Source organism: Metopolophium dirhodum, chromosome 7 (genome assembly GCF_019925205.1).
Source record: "Metopolophium dirhodum isolate CAU chromosome 7, ASM1992520v1, whole genome shotgun sequence".
In the NCBI taxonomy this organism is placed as follows: Eukaryota; Metazoa; Arthropoda; class Insecta; order Hemiptera; family Aphididae; genus Metopolophium; species Metopolophium dirhodum.
The window spans coordinates 6,479,417-6,497,163 of NC_083566.1; the positions used below are offsets into that span (position 1 = coordinate 6,479,417).

Consider the following 17,747-nt stretch of genomic DNA (forward strand, 5'->3'; position numbering starts at 1 on the left):
CCCGCAGGTTGTTTTTTACGAGAATTTCATAGTTTCACATATACATTTCTGGTAGTTCTGACACGGATGACTTGATTACAATTCAAAAAAATAACGATAATTATAAATTGTAATATTATTGAATAAGGGTCGAGTTAAGTAAATAGTCCGGTCATAAGGTAGTTTGTGTTAGGGTGAGTTTGTATAAATTGCAATACGTAATGCGTCTGAACTTTGAGCGAACGATTTTAAAACATTGTAATGTGTCTGGGTGGTATTTTAAATATCATTTAAAACTCACTCGCACACAATATTGTTTTTCTTTGAGTTGTGCTGGTAAAAACTAAAAAAGTAATGATCCAAACGACCAAACCTGCAGGGCCTAAAATTGTGTGCAGTAGCTAATATTAAATGTGCAGTACTATTTTCGGCTTTTAAAAATTTTTATTTGATTAATATTCATTAATGATTATTGAACATTACTAATTAGCATATTGTATTCGTTTAAAATCCTTAACATTACAAATAATACCGACTACACCATATTCTGGGTGGCTTATAACATAATAAGTACTTTAACCCAAGCTATTTAGTTTTTAATTGTATAATGCTTAGTCATATAGGTATCAAGAACTTTTATAGAAGATTGTCTTAGATTGTATTTATTATAACTAATTATTAATAAATAGCAAAAACAATTATGCAATGAAGTTATATGTGGTATGTGCACTACTAGGTCTATGTTCATTATTTTATAATATTTTGGTGTAGAGTCAGGTGTGCAGAAGCAAAATATCTTAATTTTAGGCCCTGGACCAAACACATTACGCTTCCAGTCAAAATGTAATTGGCGCCACGTCGGGTGAATAATAACGTTGGTCCATAGCCTGCACTATGTCACTGCAACCGCTGTAACCATTGGACCGTTCATATTTACTACCTCGGTATACAAATAATGTTATCAGTATCCCGGTGTCGTTTGTTTACGTTACGGCTTGAGGAAACTGGATAATCCGTCATTCCGTCAGTGTCTTAGCTTTCGCCGTTTACAGTTTATTTCTTATTTAGTAATAGTATAATACGGTAATTAGTAATCATACACTAACGGTAAATTAGTGAATAATAAATAGTAATTTCCAAATATTAATTAAGTATTTTGTTCTCTGTAGAATTTAACTGATTAAACCACTTACGTTTATGCAAAACTGAACTGTGAAACGAATATTCGGAATCCATTTATCAAGGATTGCGATTACTGAGATGAAATAGTAAAATCTCCGGAAAGAAGATTGTTCACTGCGTTTTTTTTTTCTGTACACTGCTAAAACCGATTGAACTTGGTAAAGTCCTATGCGGGCACAATATAACATCGTCATTTGCAATTGTTTTGTATACACGACGTTGTAATGTTGCGTCAAACATTAAATTATTTGTTGTTTTTATTTTTCACCCAGAATCGAAATGGTTGCTGAACATTTGTTGTAAATGGAGCCAAGCAAAGTAACGAGTAAAACCAGTAGCTTGAAATCATTGGTGCTGAAAGCGTGGGGTGAACGTTGGACTGAAATTCAGTGGGGCATATCTATAAAATCGGTAATTATTTTTTTTTTTTTTTGGTAAATCGTTGGCCAATGTACTCGTGTTACAAAAAAAGTACCCCTATCATAGATTTGCCATATTGAAGTTACCATTAGTAAAGCAGCCAATTGATGAAAACTGTATTGTTTATTTAGTTTTCAAAGTCAAAACTCATTTAAATGACTTGTTTGAAATTAGGTGTATATAAGTACTTATTTTAATAAAAGTGGTATAAATAAATTGGGATTTACTTTTTTATATTATTAATTATTATATTCCGGAATATTTAAAGCGTTAACTGATGCTGACCTTTTACCATCTAATAATGACAAAATGCAAAAGTTTATCATAGAATAATATGATTTCTTACAAATTTCGAAGTTGATACTTCTGTATTTAATAGTAAATGTGTAAATTACTGATGATGTTGTGGTCCAGGTTTAATTAATTTTCAGTTTGTAACATGTATAATAAAATTTATTTCATTAGTAGTGTGATACCTGTCAACTGACCATCATTACTTGTGTATCTATAATAAAAAAACAAATAAATTGTACTATTTTAGTTCTTAAACTACATAATACACCTAGATACCTGTTTAAATTTCCATATTAAAAATAAATTATTATATTTTTCTTGTAAATTTGCCTAGTTAACGTTTTTCAAAGGTTTCTTATGAGAGTGTATTGGGAAATTTAAACAAGTAAAAAAAGGAAAAAATCTTCAATTGTCTACAAATCTGCTTATATAGACATATTTAATTTTTAGTTTTTTGAATGTTCATTTATTTTTTTTTGTTATTATATTAACTATTATCTACAGTGAAGTGACAGTGATTCAACCGTTTTTTTAATCAGGTGTTATAACATCCACTCAAAATGACTGCCAAATGTGAACAATTTGAAACCAACAAATGGACAATTATATCTTCTAAAAGTCATATACTAGGATCGGGATGTTCTTCGCGCAGTCAAGTACCATCGCTATCATGTTGTGACTTTTGTCGCTTTTCTATTGAATTGCAGCTTCATCATTTACCTGAAATGGTATTTCCTAATAATATTTTAGAAATTAAATATGATGGCCAATCTGGAATACGATTTTGTGCCTTGGATTCACTCAGGGACGTTGACCCTTGCAGAGCACCAGTGAAAATTGCTTGTTCAAAAGAATGGAAAGAATCTAGACTCGATAGTGGTCTAGTAGATAAAGATGTTAATATGTTTGATTGGACATATTCAACATACTATGAAGGCACTTTATTTGGATATTCAGTTGCTGAAGCTACTGAAGAGCGTATAAACATGGAGAAACTCAAAGTTCAAGAAGAGATACTTTTCTACTCAGACTTGACTTTATTTGAAGATGAATTACATGATAACGGTGTTGCTGTATGTTCTGTAAAAATCCGCTGTATGCCTAGCGGTTTTTTCGCTTTGTTGCGATATTTTTTACGTGTAGATGGTGTCATGATGCGTATACATGATACACGTTTGTATAAAGAAGCAGAATGGGATTATGTACTGAGAGAAGTTTGCCGTAGAGAATTATACACTACAGAAATACCAGTTGGAAAATCTGGCTCATTAACTGATCCTGGAAGCTTTGCCAATACTTTACCCATTGTCTATGAACGTTATGAAAGAATTAAGTTTGATAAAAATTTGTAACTTTTTGTATTTTTTTATCTGTTTAATAGATACTGGTTTTGGCTATATTTTAGTAATATTATTTAATAGAAGATATTAAAGTAGATTTAAGTAATCGATTATAACTAGCAACAATAAATATATGCATATCTTAAATCTCAATACATTGTTTTGTTTATCTAACATAGTATAATATTTTATATTATCTATGCTTATGAGTTTATGAAATTAAGAGTATTCTACCCATGCGTTTGTTGATTACAAACGTACAACCTAGAACATTTTTGTTCTATAGTTTCAGTAGTGTACTGTTAGTTTTGATATTAGTATATTACAGTGAAGACCTATTATCAATCTTTTATGTAAGAACATTATATATGTGTCGGCAATTTTTTCAATATTATAATTTTCAAGCAAATATTTTAAGTTATGTAAAGTATTACAAATTAATATGCTTATATCTGAATATCTTTAATATTTTAAATATTGAATAAAAACTGTAGCCTAGAAGTTTGTTAATAGGTCAATTCACTTTAATATCAAAACTTATGGCACAATAATGAAACTAGTGAATGAAAAAATTTGGTATGTCGTTTGTGGGTGAGACGGAGACAACAAATGCATTGGTAGCCTCATCTTAATATACTTATTAAAAATCTCAACAATCTCCAAACAATAATTTACCTATTAGTAATAAATTAAATATTGTTAAAGGTTTTTTTTTATCATAATAAAAATAATAATGTAAAGTGTTAACATATTTATGAAAAATTTTATTCCTACAAAACATTTTGTTTCCAAATAAATAATATCCAAGGTATCATTTTCCGTTCTTTAGTTATTTAACGAACACTTAAAACGGTGTGACATTTATAAAAGAAAGAAATATTTTAACTTATAAATATTCTACCTTGAGTTACCCAATTTAACACAGTTATAGAAATCAACCTTCAAGAAATATGAAAATATACAAATACCAATTTAGTTATGTTGTCCAAATAAAAATTAATCGGGAAATATGATAGCAGTTTTTTTAAGCAATTTTTAATTTAATATTTTAATATAAAAAGTAAAACAAATAATATTACAATTATTGAACTAATAATCACAATTGTTAACTGTTTGAATGTACGTTCAAATTTATAATTTTAAATGTTTTATTTTCTAAGATCAACTTTAACTTGAATTGGTTCAGATTTATATAAATTTTATATTTCTCATTAAATAGGTACTGTATGTATTTAAAAAAACTGTCCATGTAAAAGTCATACTTTATTAAATATTAAACCTAATAAATCTATAAAATGTAAATATATTCACCAAGTACTATATACAGTAAGAAAAAAATGAATACCTATTACCCTCTACACTTTGTTTAAATTATTTGATTTTCTTTTAACTCTATGATTGTTTAATTGTAATTTTATATAAAAAAAGTATGAAATTAAACTATCAATAATCTAAAATCTAAATATCCATTATCTAATAATTTAATCTAATACTTGTGTGTTATTTAGGTTCTGCCCAGAGGGGTCAGTGGAGATGTCTATAATTTGGCCGACATAATATTATCACAAGCGCTAGTGGGTTCTTATCCCAATGAACTTGTACTTTCTTATTTAAGACATTCACTAAACTGTCAAGTAGGTTAATCATAAATACTATGTAAACAGCAGTAATAATATTTTTATTTTATTTTTAGCTCGTGTCTTATGCAGCTATCCTTCAGCGCATTAGCAAATATGACAAGTTTCAAAAAAGATCATGTGTTATTATTTTGCTTGATTTCCTTGAATCTACACTTGTATGCACAACACCTACATAATAATGTGCTTGATTTGAGATTTTGAGTTTTAATTTTTAATTTTTTTTTTCTTAGCATGGCATAACATGTCGAGGAAAACCAGAAGAGAGTGTACTAGCTGTAGCACTATTGTCGTTGGTTGATTGGCTGCTGACTTGTGTCCGTAGTGGACATGTACCTAAAGACGGTACCACCAATCGTCTTGAAGATCGTATTGCAAACAAATCCATTCAAATTTTAGAATATCTTTTAAACAATGATTTTATATTTGCTATGCTTTATTTGGCCAAACATGATGATGCTGGTAAGTCATTATATAATAATTATTAGTAACTGGTAATATAATAATATATATAATGTACATCATGCTTCAATAAATAAATAATATTTTTTTGTCTATCTAGAACTGTACTTAGTCATTGTGAATAAGTGTCAAGAAATTAGTCAAGATGTGCAAAATTCAATGGACACAAATATTCCACATGTGCACAATGTTTTAATGTATTTTAGATTTTTTTTATATATTAGAAAAAAGAAAAAGATTAGATCTATTAATGATTTTGCTTCTTTCATAGACAATTATGCAACATTGACTTTAAAAATTCAACCAAACTTACAGCGATGGAATCAGTAACAACTTACAATGAACCAATTACTTATGTACTACAACCATTGTTAGCCATTAGAGTGATGTTGAACCCTACAACAGAGACTCAAGTATTGGTGGATAAATTAAAAATGATTCGTCAAATTAAAGTTTGTACTACTAGTGGTAATAAAAAAAATCACTTTTTAATTAATGTTTTTCTTTCATTTTAAAGGGTTACAGTAATCCTCGATTGTACTGTGAATTGATTCGCGCTTGTCTTATGTGTTTACGAGATTCCTTGAGTAAAGAAGATCACGGACCACAATGGGGTGCATTTACATTCATTAAACTGCCACACATCATAAAGCATCTGTGTGAGGACTCAAAAAGTTTCAAAGCGTCTGAAGAAGTGATTGAAGGTTTTGAGATGTTATTAGAGATGTTTCCATTGCTGGATTTCATTGACTCACATACAGCCTGCAGTTGTATAGAACTTCTACTCAACGAATTAGTAAAACTAGAATTTGTCACTGAAAATCAATGCAGTTCAATAATTGCTAGGAGGTATTCATTTTTTAATTTTATAAACATTAAATAGTTTAAAACTTAATCATCTTTATTACTTAGAGCCAGTGTAGTTTCAACACTTAGTAGCCCAAATCCCCCCTCAAATGTTTTGACCATTATTATGAGAACAGAACCTACTTTACAAAGAATGCTTAGGACTTTAGATTCCGACTACTCTAAAATTCAAGTAAGATATTACTTATTACTATTGATTTATCCTTAAAGAGAACACTACACAGGCATTTGTTGTCTCTGTCTTACAAGTGTAAAATATTATAATAAATAACAAATTTACACTCAGCAGATCTCGTTTAAGTTAGTTAGTATAAAAATTAGAGTGAATCGACCTATTATGAATCTTGATGATAAGTACATTATCTGAGTTTTATGAGGGTTTTTTTACGATAGTTAATTTTTTAGCAAGTTTGGCATTTATAAAATAGCTTAAACTAAAATTTTATTGCTCACATAACTCATTTAAAAACTGAATTATTATAATTAAAAAATTCCACATTCAAATATTCAATCATACATAATGTTCTTCTTCTTGCCATCAAGTTTCATAATAAGTCAATTCACTCTAATTTTTAAACTAACGAAGCTAAATGTGATCTGTCAACCGTAAATTTGGTATGTTATGCACTTGTAAGATGGATACAACAAAATGTCTGTGTAGTGTCCTCATAACAATACTAATGATGTTTGTGTATTTTTAGGAGGCTTTAGTTAGTGTACTCAGTCAAGTACTCTCTGGTAACAGTTTAGAGTTAATCCTGGCAGCAGCATCAGTTGAGGGTAAACTGCGCATGTTTGTCTCTAAAGTGATAAAATTTAATGAATTCAGCAAGCAAATAAATCTACAAGATGGTTCTAAGTCTGTACGCACTAATGCAGTATTATTTGACATGACATTCTTGATGCTCTGTTTTATAACTCAAAAATATGGATATCAAGTAAATCGTATAAACTAATATAAATGGAAAATATATTAATAAACTTTTTTGTTTTAATAGTCAATTTTCCTTGATGGTGGTAATGATACATTTTTTGAGAAATGGTGCCGGCAGTGTATGGTTGAACTCGGAAATCCCAAATCTCATGAAACTATAATGGGTGAATGTGATCCAAGTAAAGTAACAGCTCTATTAACTGCTATTAATGATGGAGAAGATTTAATAAATTGGTTTGTATTAAATTTCCAAATAATATTAAATAATTTTTAATTGAAAAATATTTTTAGTGATACAAGTTGGGACCAAATTTGCATAACTATAATTGGTGCCACACACGATGTTTTAGTTGCTTGGGAAAATTCTACATTAAGCAGTAATGATGTTAAGCGTATTTTAGATGCAATGCGTTCATCAATGTTTTGTTTGCCTATTTGTGCAGCAGCATGGCTCTGTTCTTATATGCAGGTATGTATTTTACATTATATAATATAATATAAACATATTTTGTTGTAATAGAACTAAATAATTTAGGTATTACATCAAGACGCTTTGCTCAAGCCATTAAATATGGTACAACAGTTATTAAATGTTCTTCCAGAGACTGAAGAAAGTCAAGACAACTACTCTAAATGGTAAAATTCAAAAATAAATATTAAAATATCCGTTGTTAGTTATTACAAACAAATTTGTAATTTTTAGCCGTCAAGTATTGATGTGTCAAATTATACGTAAAATGCAGCAAGATTTGAATCCACCGACAATGCCATCCAAACCTTCTCACAGGTAATGTACATTTTTTCTCCATGCTAATAACACTTAATATTTAAATTTAATTTTTGTAGTATTATATCAAAAGACTCAATCCTTGAACAACTTATACCCATTTGGGAGAGTATTTTGGAAGAAGGTTGGTTAAATGTAAAAAATGCTCAAAAATTAAAAACAACATTATTCACAGCTGGATCAGATTGGTTTGTCAACAATTTAATCAAGGTTAATATTATTATTTATACTAAAAATTATATATTAACATAATTTTATACAATTGACCAATACATTTTCTGCAGGAAATGATGAAGTTACAGTATCGCGATGAATTAGAAAAAGCTGTTGACTTATTGTTTGCCATATTTCATTTTGATATTGAGTTCTGTACACTTGCATTACTAGAACTGATGCCTCAGTACCTGTTTAATCCAGATATGTAAGTTGTGTGTTATAAAAAAAATTTCAAGCCATTTCAAATGTAATTCTTACAGAAATGTAGAGCTGATTGAGCCTCAACAGACTGCACTGGCTAAACTGTGTTCATATTGCATTTACGCATCGGTTGAATTGCAGCAAAACAGTATAATAAAAAACGATGTTCATAAAACACCAATCAACATGGACATTGTAAGAATGATGCATGTTTAATAAACCAGACGGTTCTTTAATTTATTTATTTCTAGGACATTGACAATTCGTGGCCACCAAATAAAATAATGCGCTTGGATAACGGAGATTGTGATTCTAATGGTACTGGAATAAATGGAATATTATTAAAAGCGCTTGTGGCTCTTTTTCGTCGTATTGCTGTTGTTGCTTCAAGACATGAACAATTGTGCCGAGAAACCCATTTTGTGTTGAGATTGCTTGAACAACTTGTTATGTGTGGACGAGGATCATCACAGATTATTCTCAGGCATTTACCACCAACTCTGGTTAGAAATTGTGAATGTTTTAATATTTTTTACAGTAATTGTAACTTGTACATTCTGTTTCTAGTTGCCAAATTTGATACGTTGCGTTCCAGAATTGTTTACTGTAGATTTGATTTTGAATCTATATGACTTGAATTGGCCATCTGGTCGGAAAGCTGCCACTAGTGATTTGTGTCTATTGCAGAAAACTCGTTGTGCAAAAAATACAGAGTAATGCTTAATTCATAAAACAATATAATACATAATATAACTTTAATAACAATTAATTTCAGGTATTTGTAAGTGATTAATAAATTTAAACTAAACGACATTTGGAAAAAATTATTTGTTTAATACTGTTGTTGACCGACTTAAACAAAAATGAAGAATGATTAATATACATTACCAACATTCAATGTGTTTTTATTGTATCCGGGTAACAGAAAATTCATAAACTGTGTATTATTCATATTTATTAATTACTTATGAGGTACTAAGTCAATTAAAAATATTTTTTTATTGCATTAAGTACTTAATTAATTTTTATATTTTGTATAATATTTTATATTATGTGTTCAAGTAATTAATTATGGTTACAATTATGTTTGATAATGCATAATAATATTATGTTTAGTTAAACGTATTTTTAAATTTGCTTTTCATTCAAAAATATTATTCAAATATATTTTGCATTTGATTTAATATGAAACACCACAATCATTTTAAAAGTATAACCTTAATAACATTAATAATTATATCATATAAAATAATGAATTAATTACAATTTTCATAGCAATATGGTATCATATAAATTACTCAGATTGGTCTCCAGCAGTCATGTACCAAAGTTAGGTACTTTACGTGCAATATCGAATGATTTTTTTTTAAATTAAAATTTAACTTAAGTAATTTTATTTTTTTCTTCCACTTATTGGTCTAAATACACGAAAAAAATGTGTATTATCTCCATCTTACACACGGACGACAAAGAAAATGTTCGTTTGCCAGTTTCAATAGTGTGCTGTTATTTTTGATATTAGAGTGAATTTACCTATTATCAAACTGTTAGGTAACAACATTATCTGTGTTCTCTCGTTGGTTTAGTGGATTTGATTTAGATCTTGGTGTATATTTTAACGCGGTTTAAACTACTTAATCTCTAAAAACAATTGTGAGGTTTTCGTCAAATACAATTGAGTAGGTACTAAAAAAAAAAAATAGGTAGTGTTTGAGTATAAAAGCTACATACAAACATTTTAAAGTTTCTTTATTCGAGGCGGCGAGGCCATAAGCGCAACAATTTGATGCATAATAGTATACTTTTACCTAATCTGCCCGAGTAACCAATGGCAACAACATCTATCTGTCTAACTATATAAATGTGAAATGAAAATCACGGAGAAGGTTCTTATGAAAGAAAATTTTAGGAAAAGTAGGATATCTGAATGTCAAAAATACAACAGTGGCGACATCTGTCCATAAAAAAATATCAAAATAATAAAATAAAAATGTAGTTTATTGTTGCAGATTAAAATAATAATTGTGTATTATATTAAATTGGTTTTAAATATTATTCATGGGTATATGAAACTCTTAGAATATATTATTATATTTTATACACACGAATGACATTTGCAACTGTAATTATTTTGGAAAAAATGAATTCATCCCACTGTTGTACTAATGCCTAATAGTAAAATAAATTACTCAAATCAAAATAATATCATCAAATGTTGGTACTTGTAGTAATATATTATAGGCTGACGGACCGTCTTCGCTCAGAATTGTTTTTCGTATACAATGATTTTATATCATTGAATTCAAATTTAATACTATCCATTACAGAGACCCACTTATAATCTACTATACAGCCAGGGCTGCATTTAGGGGGGGAGCGCTGGGTACAACTGCCCCGGGTGCCAGTATTATGGGGGCGCCAAAATGTTGTCAGAAATTTGTTTACTAGTAAATTATTAAAATTTTATAATTTTAATTATTTTAATAACAGTATTATATATTATAATTTCGTATAATATTATTATGCTGTTTGAAATTTATTATTTAAACAACCAATGTATTTATAGCAATATAGCCATCAGTGATTGATAATTGCATATTAATATACCTGATAACAGTTCCCAAATGTGTTGTGATTATGTCAATAGACATCAATTATTTATAATAAATACGGGCGATACTGCGTATTTTGCTATCGTGTGCGGCGTGTCATTTTACAGCACAATTATTACTTATTTTATTACTTATTAGCAGGGCTCGGAACTTTATGCATTTGCATCTTTCTCAGGAAGCTGCATATTTCAAATCTGATTCGATACAAATTCGTTTCATGAACCATACAGTTGAAATACAACAATTTATGTTGCATATTTTTGCATATTTTACTAAATTTATATGATTATGCATATTTAAAGATTTTGAGTATATAAATGCATTTTATGGTAAAAATGTATAAGAAATCTACAACAAATAAGTTTTTGATAGTTGAATATTGTAAATTAAATAATTTAAAAATAAATAGCTGCCGCACACGGTTTCCTAGTCAATATTTTGAATTATACTATACCGAGTAATAGTTGAAATATTGTGTAAATGTTTATAAATATTATAAATTTTAATCGTCTTATTTAATTAAAATGTTTTCAAGAATAAAATATTTATTTTTACCAATAGCTGTCACTATTGCCGTCGGCGACGCTCGCCCGTATGGTTATAGTGTTTTTACTAGGAAATAAGAATTGGCCTTTAATGACCGTAATGACCGGCCAGGTTTACAGATTCAGTATTATCAAAAGAAAAATATAAATAAAATATTTATGATTCAAAAATAATTTTTTTTCTCTATAATTATGCTTTTAAATACATTTTTTTTAAAATAATAAATGCATATTATACCGCATATTTTGGTTTTTTTTAGTGCATACGTATGCACATATTTCATTGTTTTTTAGCGCATAAAGTTCCTAGCCCTGCTTATTAGTTATACTTATAACACTTATAACTTATACTTTATTGGGTATTTATCTAGTAGGATAGTTATTATTTAGTCAACAAACTCGAGCATTTCGAGCCACAGTGTTTGTGATTACTGATTACGTATTATTTCTGTTATTTATCACTTTTCAGCGCTGTTGAGTGTTGGATGTTGATTATTTATTTATTATTATATTTATTTATACTTTTATATTATTTTAATTGTGGCCTGCATTCCCATCTATATTCTGGGGTCAAATATTACACTGAATTAACCTTGCGAGCAAGAAATTACCATCTGTCAATATCAATTTGGGTGTGGTGTGTTAGGTAATAATTGTACACCTCTTATATCATTAATATAACATAATATATCATTGATTTACGCTCCGATAAGAATTATGAGTATTTTGAACGGTGTGCAATTGAAAAAAGTACAATATTAAGCAGCTTATATCCTGTTCCTGTACTAAACGGTCAAAAATCAGAAAACAATTTTTTGATGAAGGACCATCTAAAGAAACCACAGTTGAATACTCTGATTTTAAAGTCAATACCTATTTTGTTATACTTGATCAACTGCGGTCACAACCCGAAAAAAGAAATGAAAAAATATGAACATCTACATTACAATTTCTTTTTCAAATTTACAGAGCTGATAATCAATTTAAATTCGTAAGAATGCTGAAATACTTCAAAATTAATATAAAGATGATCTCAGCACTTTATTTGCTAATGAATGTGTTCATTTTAGGAGCCACTTATTATGTATCGGTTATGACTTTATGAGGCTTCTAAAACCATGTGTAGTTTTCTGAGAAAAAATGATTTGATAGGTATGTATCTTTATATTGATCGACGGAAAGGGTTTCCCGTGTTTAAAACGTATTAAAACATATCTATAACCTCTGCAGTCTGCAGAAAGGCTAAATTATTTAGGTATCATGAATATCGAATCTGATGTAAAAACTAACATTCAGTTTGATGATGTAATTCAAGTATTCACAACACACTACAGAGTAGAAGAACAATTTTAATATTAAATTATATAGTTACATTATTTTTATAAAATACTATATTATACAAAAAAATATAAAATATTAATTTGCATGGTTGTATTTTATTTATTCACGAAGTACCTACTTAAATAAGTTAAAAAAAAAAACAACTTATATGATGAATTATAAGCAAGGTTTAAGCGACATAAATTCAAATGTATCTTTGCGGAGAGAGGATCAAGCAATTACTAAACAAATTTTTTTTTTAAAAAGCACACATTGTAAAACAAATATTCTTTTCTTTGCTCAAAATCTAAAAGGTTAATGAGGATCTATCTCCCATGTTTTCCGTGGGTAGGCCCCTTAGGGGTAGCAATCTTTTTTTCACCGGGACTTAGGGGGCGCCAATTTCGTTTTGCACCGGGGCGCAAAATGTCTAAATGCGGCACTGTAAAGCGACATCAACTTATTCATTTGTGATTTTAAACAGATATTTTTTTTTTAGACGTTTAATGAATATAGTTGTAATAGTTATACACTCGTACCCTATATATGAAACTTCTAAAAGTTGTTAGAAATAAAATAGTTACGCATTCCTCACACGTGTGCCGTGTTATACGTATAATATATTATTTAATTATAAATAAAAGAATTCCTAAAAAAAAAAGTTTTCGATAAATACGATAGATAAGTTGCGTCTGTGGGACGCTCTTACATCCCGTAGGCCGTAATATTATACACTATTATCAACAACCTTACGGGATGCAAGTAATACGCAGCTGGTGATACTTATGGAACAAATAAAAAACACTGCTAATAGATTATTGGAATATTTATCAATAAAAATAAATAAATAGTTGGATTCCAGTTTTTATATCAATGAACCTTTTCTCTCTTTCAACTTATCACAAACAATTTTATTTATATAATATAACTTGATTTAAGGATAAAAACAATAGAATAAACATTAATGCGTTTCAGTTATACAAAAGATCATTACCTACTTATTTCTTCTTTTAGAATATAAATATATTAATTGTATTAACATCATAAGAGAACACTTGAATTATAAATGTCCAGATAACTATACGATAACTGTATTCACTACCAAGTTCAATCAGAGGTATATTATGTATAACTATTCCAAAATTGAATAGTTCACCAAATAAGAAATACTGTCAAAAATAAACTTAAAGGTGTAATAATAGTAATGAATGTAATAATATAATGAGGAATATAAAGTATTTTATGCAGTTGCAGTTGCAGTTTGCACATTTGATTAATTTGGCGATTAATAATATTATTGGCTTATGGTTTGTAAATCCCAATAAAAGCATTACAATTTGGACATGAATGCTTACTGTTCTTAAAGTTATCCATGCATAATGGCAGACATGAACAAACGAAACATCTGAAAAAAATAATGTACATTACTTAACATACCTATCTTATCTTAATTATTATTATTGATTATTAATCATATAAGTGAATTTATATAATTAACACACTTGAGTTAATTGCAATTATACAATTTAAATAACAACAGGGTATAAAAAATAAGGTATAATTTTATTAAACTCTGTTTCACAAGAAAAACATGTCAGTTTTGTGCATGTACATAGTTGTTGTATCCCCTTCATGTAGTCAACCGTCACTGGCAACTCATTTGAAATATAATGGATCCGACCAATTTTTGTTATGGAAAAGCATATTCTCTCGTGGAACAAGACTGTAGTATTATATAACCAATAATAACTCAAGTGCATTTAATTTCAATGATTATTAAGTTTCAACGTTTCATAAAATAAGTTATCATTGTTTAAATCATGATCTTGAATCTCCACAATATAGTTATTAACTTATTCATATTTTTTTCCACATACCCAATAATAAATAACAACATGCAGCAAAAATAAGCATTAGATGATGACTCTTCTTCAATTCTTGTCATCACCAATAATTTACACGTTGGACATATCAACTGTACTGATTTTGGACCCAATGGTGGTACTAAAATATTTAAATAACATTAATAGAATAGCATTATGCAAAGTTACTATTGTCATTCTTAACACATTTCCTTCCTCGCAAATCTCATCTCTTTATATATTCATTCGCCGTCTTATTTAACTTGTTAATTTTTAAGTGCTTTCACATCATATTCACCATACAACTACATTCCTCTTTTCTCAAACAAACCAATTATAATTAATATAATATATTAAATTCAATGAATCAATTAATCAAATAATGAAATTAGCAAATGAGGACAGCTCTTTTCTCAATATTTAAATCCAGACGTAACACAAGCCCGTTTTATACATATATTAAAATAGAAAGGTCTTCATTCTCAAGTCCAATAAAAAGCTAAAGAGAGAATTAGACAGATAGTGGTAGAAATAAGACTGAGAAAAATTAGAAAAATTAGCAATTTCTATAATGAAATGTATTTGAACTCTGAAACTGATTTCACTTATAAGGAAGAAGAATCAAATATCAATGGAATTGGAAACGAGCTTGAAGAGAAATACACAATTGCTTACGATAGGCTTAATTAATAATGATATTCATATCTCTATATTTTGGAGGATTGCTATCAAATATTCAAATACAAGTATTCCACGAATCTTTTAGTTTTAGTTGGGTATTGTAATGGAAATAGACTATTAATAGTATAGTATAGGTAAAAAGTTCAAGAAACTAAATAGATGACTTACAAATCTCCGGATTTTCTTGGACAACGATCACTCGAGTGGGCTGTGGAGGCCCCATTGTTGACGTGGAGTATGAATGGCCTCCGATATCTCCCTGATTGTAGATCTCATACTTCGGAGCATTCATTGAGTCCAAATAGGATGGTGGAGCTGATGGCAAATTATTTTCTTTGTTCACTTGCGGGTACATGGCGACTGGAATAAAAAATAAAACTACAATTTATCTTGTATATAGTACATGTTGTTATTGTTGTTGCTAAAAGTGCCTCCGAGAGGAGGTTTCTTCTCAATTTTAATTAAATATAAATATAGTATGTATTTATGATCATAACAATGTACATAAATTAGGTACATTGTTTTTAATCTCAATAAAAAAAAAATTTTATGACTAATGGCAATAAATAATACTTACAATCGGGGCATCAAAACGGGTTTAAACTTTGAACCCAAGTTACTCGCAATCAATTTTACCCGGTTTTGAACACGAAACTCGAAATCCTCAAAATTAACTGAACTATATACACTAACAAGTGAAATAACTAATAAGTGCGTAATAAAGAATACATTATAATTATCAAAGGCAAAACTCTAATGTTAAAACATCTATGTTTTTATTAGACTGGGCCACTTTTTCTGATCAATTCAGACATGTATAGACTTATAAATGGTATGGTGGAAAATTCATTTTTTTAGGTGGAAGAAAACTTATTTGTATGATTTTTTATTTAAAAATTCAAGTAATAATTATATAAGTATATCGTAATATAATAATATATAATGTTGAGTTCATGTTGACAATAATTTATGTGTATTTAGTTCAAGCGTTGGTATAACATATTTTATTATTAATAAATAATAATTCATACAACTTTGAAGACAATAGTAGAGCTGAAATAATACTAGTATTTATACTTAATAGTTTTATTTCAATATTCAAAATACTTAACCACAACTGTGCGTTGGAGCGGCATAGGTATGCCTCAGGGAGTCGGAGGGGTGAGCAGTGCATTGCATGTATTATATAAATTTAATTACGTATAGACGTATGTCGTATTTGTCGTATAGTAATTACTGATTAGTAGTATCGGACCCCTAGGTACCTACTGACTACTGTCTACTAAATATTATATTATTATCACGGGGCGCGATCAGCCTGGGCCAGCCTTGTAGACTGTAGTTCCGTCTATGATAATTATCTTTACCCAGATGCTGAGGCCAGAACCCAGTCCCGCTTCTCTACTTTCGGGTCATATCACGCAACAATAACTAGGAAATAATAACGTAACGGTGTTGAACGTCTCACCTGAATGAAGAAAAATTAAAACTGCTCTTGAAAAAATTGCCTACGGACGCAAATCGAGGATTGACTGGCGGGTGTCACCAGCTGTTGCGCGTGCAAAAGACTGGAGTATTATGATTTACGATTTTTTTCACTAAGAACGCACTGTATCTAAAATATCATATTGAAGTATTGAACTAAACAGAATACGTCTGGTCCGTTAGGTTCGGTGCCATTGCGTGAAGTACTGAAGTGTGAACGAGAACGATTTGTGACGTTATCTTTTTTCTAGATTATTTGTTATTAGATAATATATCCGTTAGGTAGGTACTTATTAGTTATTAATCATACCTTTGCACACCTTCCTGGTGTCAAACTACCGTTTGCGCAAGTTCGACGTGAGTATAGGTAGTATATTGTGTCATGCGACGTCAAATATCAACACGTGACTCCATAGATAATGATTAAAGTCGCTCACTCGAGACACGGCTCGCCAGTAACAGCGATGAAAACAAGTATCGGAAATTCAAATACAATAATACAATATATTTCAATATTTATCGAATATCGGCAGCTGCGTATAATGTATGACATCCACGCGCAAAAACTCGATCCAGATTATGATTTATGAGTTATGTGAAAATATGTAAATAACTAAATAATATCTAAGTCAAGACTCAATTGTAGATGCCGAGTACCTACTCGAGTTGGTACTTATATTTTACGGGTTGGAAGTTGCGTAGTTACTATAGTCTTACTACCAGTGTTTGGCAAGTTCCTTATAAAAAGGAATTCGTTCCGTTCCTTGTTCCTTAAAAAAAAAAGAATTCGTTCCTTTGTCGTTCCTTTGGAAAATGAACGAGTTCCTTTTTTAGTTCCAAATAAAATAAAAATTCTTATTTGATCACTAGTGTTTTTTTTCATAATTTATTTCTTTAATTTTTAATTATAATATATAACTACA

General features: G+C 29.2%; 2 protein-coding genes across 6 annotated transcripts; one reads left to right on the forward strand and one right to left on the reverse strand.

Moving 5' to 3' along the window:
* Positions 1 to 941: 941 nt before the first annotated feature.
* Positions 942 to 9,710, forward strand: LOC132948500 (mediator of RNA polymerase II transcription subunit 24). 4 transcript variants are annotated; one of them, XM_061018993.1, is made up of 21 exons: positions 942 to 1,086; positions 1,149 to 1,319; positions 1,434 to 1,572; positions 4,724 to 4,849; positions 4,909 to 5,010; positions 5,086 to 5,314; positions 5,415 to 5,511; positions 5,586 to 5,766; positions 5,832 to 6,163; positions 6,227 to 6,353; positions 6,883 to 7,119; positions 7,180 to 7,349; positions 7,407 to 7,584; positions 7,651 to 7,751; positions 7,819 to 7,902; positions 7,962 to 8,112; positions 8,187 to 8,323; positions 8,379 to 8,514; positions 8,571 to 8,822; positions 8,887 to 9,032; positions 9,095 to 9,710. In XM_061018993.1, exons 3-21 carry the CDS (start codon positions 1,465 to 1,467, stop codon positions 9,102 to 9,104), a joined length of 2,904 nt encoding a protein of 967 aa, XP_060874976.1. In that variant the 5' UTR covers positions 942 to 1,086; positions 1,149 to 1,319; positions 1,434 to 1,464; the 3' UTR covers positions 9,105 to 9,710. The 4 variants fall into 4 exon arrangements, with proteins under 4 accessions (XP_060874976.1, XP_060874978.1, XP_060874977.1 ...); XM_061018995.1 differs by having other exon boundaries at positions 952 to 1,062; XM_061018994.1 differs by having other exon boundaries at positions 970 to 1,368.
* Positions 9,711 to 12,849: 3,139 nt separating this feature from the next.
* LOC132948502 (lipopolysaccharide-induced tumor necrosis factor-alpha factor homolog) lies at positions 12,850 to 17,047 on the reverse strand. Of its 2 annotated transcripts, XM_061018997.1 has the most exons (5): positions 16,808 to 17,047; positions 15,917 to 16,027; positions 15,508 to 15,699; positions 14,674 to 14,800; positions 12,850 to 14,201 (listed from the first exon to the last, which is right to left on the reverse strand). In XM_061018997.1, the coding sequence occupies exons 3-5, from the start codon at positions 15,692 to 15,694 to the stop codon at positions 14,099 to 14,101; spliced, it is 417 nt and encodes a 138-aa protein (XP_060874980.1). In that variant the 5' UTR covers positions 15,695 to 15,699; positions 15,917 to 16,027; positions 16,808 to 17,047; the 3' UTR covers positions 12,850 to 14,098. The 2 variants fall into 2 exon arrangements, with proteins under 2 accessions (XP_060874980.1, XP_060874979.1); XM_061018996.1 differs by lacking the exon at positions 15,917 to 16,027 and having other exon boundaries at positions 16,808 to 17,044.
* Positions 17,048 to 17,747: the final 700 nt, after the last annotated feature.

What these genes read in the sequence shown, in the direction of transcription:
- LOC132948500 (XM_061018993.1), top strand. Translation starts at nt 1,465, where the DNA reads ATGGAGCCAAGCAAAGTAACGAGTAAAACCAGTAGCTTGAAATCATTG. An exon ending in GGGGCATATCTATAAAATCG is followed by an intron (nt 1,573 to 4,723) that starts GTAATTATTTTT and finishes TGTGTTATTTAG; the next exon opens with GTTCTGCCCAGAGGGGTCAG. An exon ending in CACCAATCAACATGGACATT is followed by an intron (nt 8,515 to 8,570) that starts GTAAGAATGATG and finishes ATTTATTTCTAG; the next exon opens with GACATTGACAATTCGTGGCC.
- LOC132948502 (XM_061018997.1), bottom strand. Translation starts at nt 15,694, where the DNA reads ATGTACCCGCAAGTGAACAAAGAAAATAATTTGCCATCAGCTCCACCA. An exon ending in CCAAGAAAATCCGGAGATTT is followed by an intron (nt 14,801 to 15,507) that starts GTAAGTCATCTA and finishes TAAATATTTTAG; the next exon opens with TACCACCATTGGGTCCAAAA. An exon ending in ATGTTGTTATTTATTATTGG is followed by an intron (nt 14,202 to 14,673) that starts GTATGTGGAAAA and finishes TATTTTTTTCAG; the next exon opens with ATGTTTCGTTTGTTCATGTC.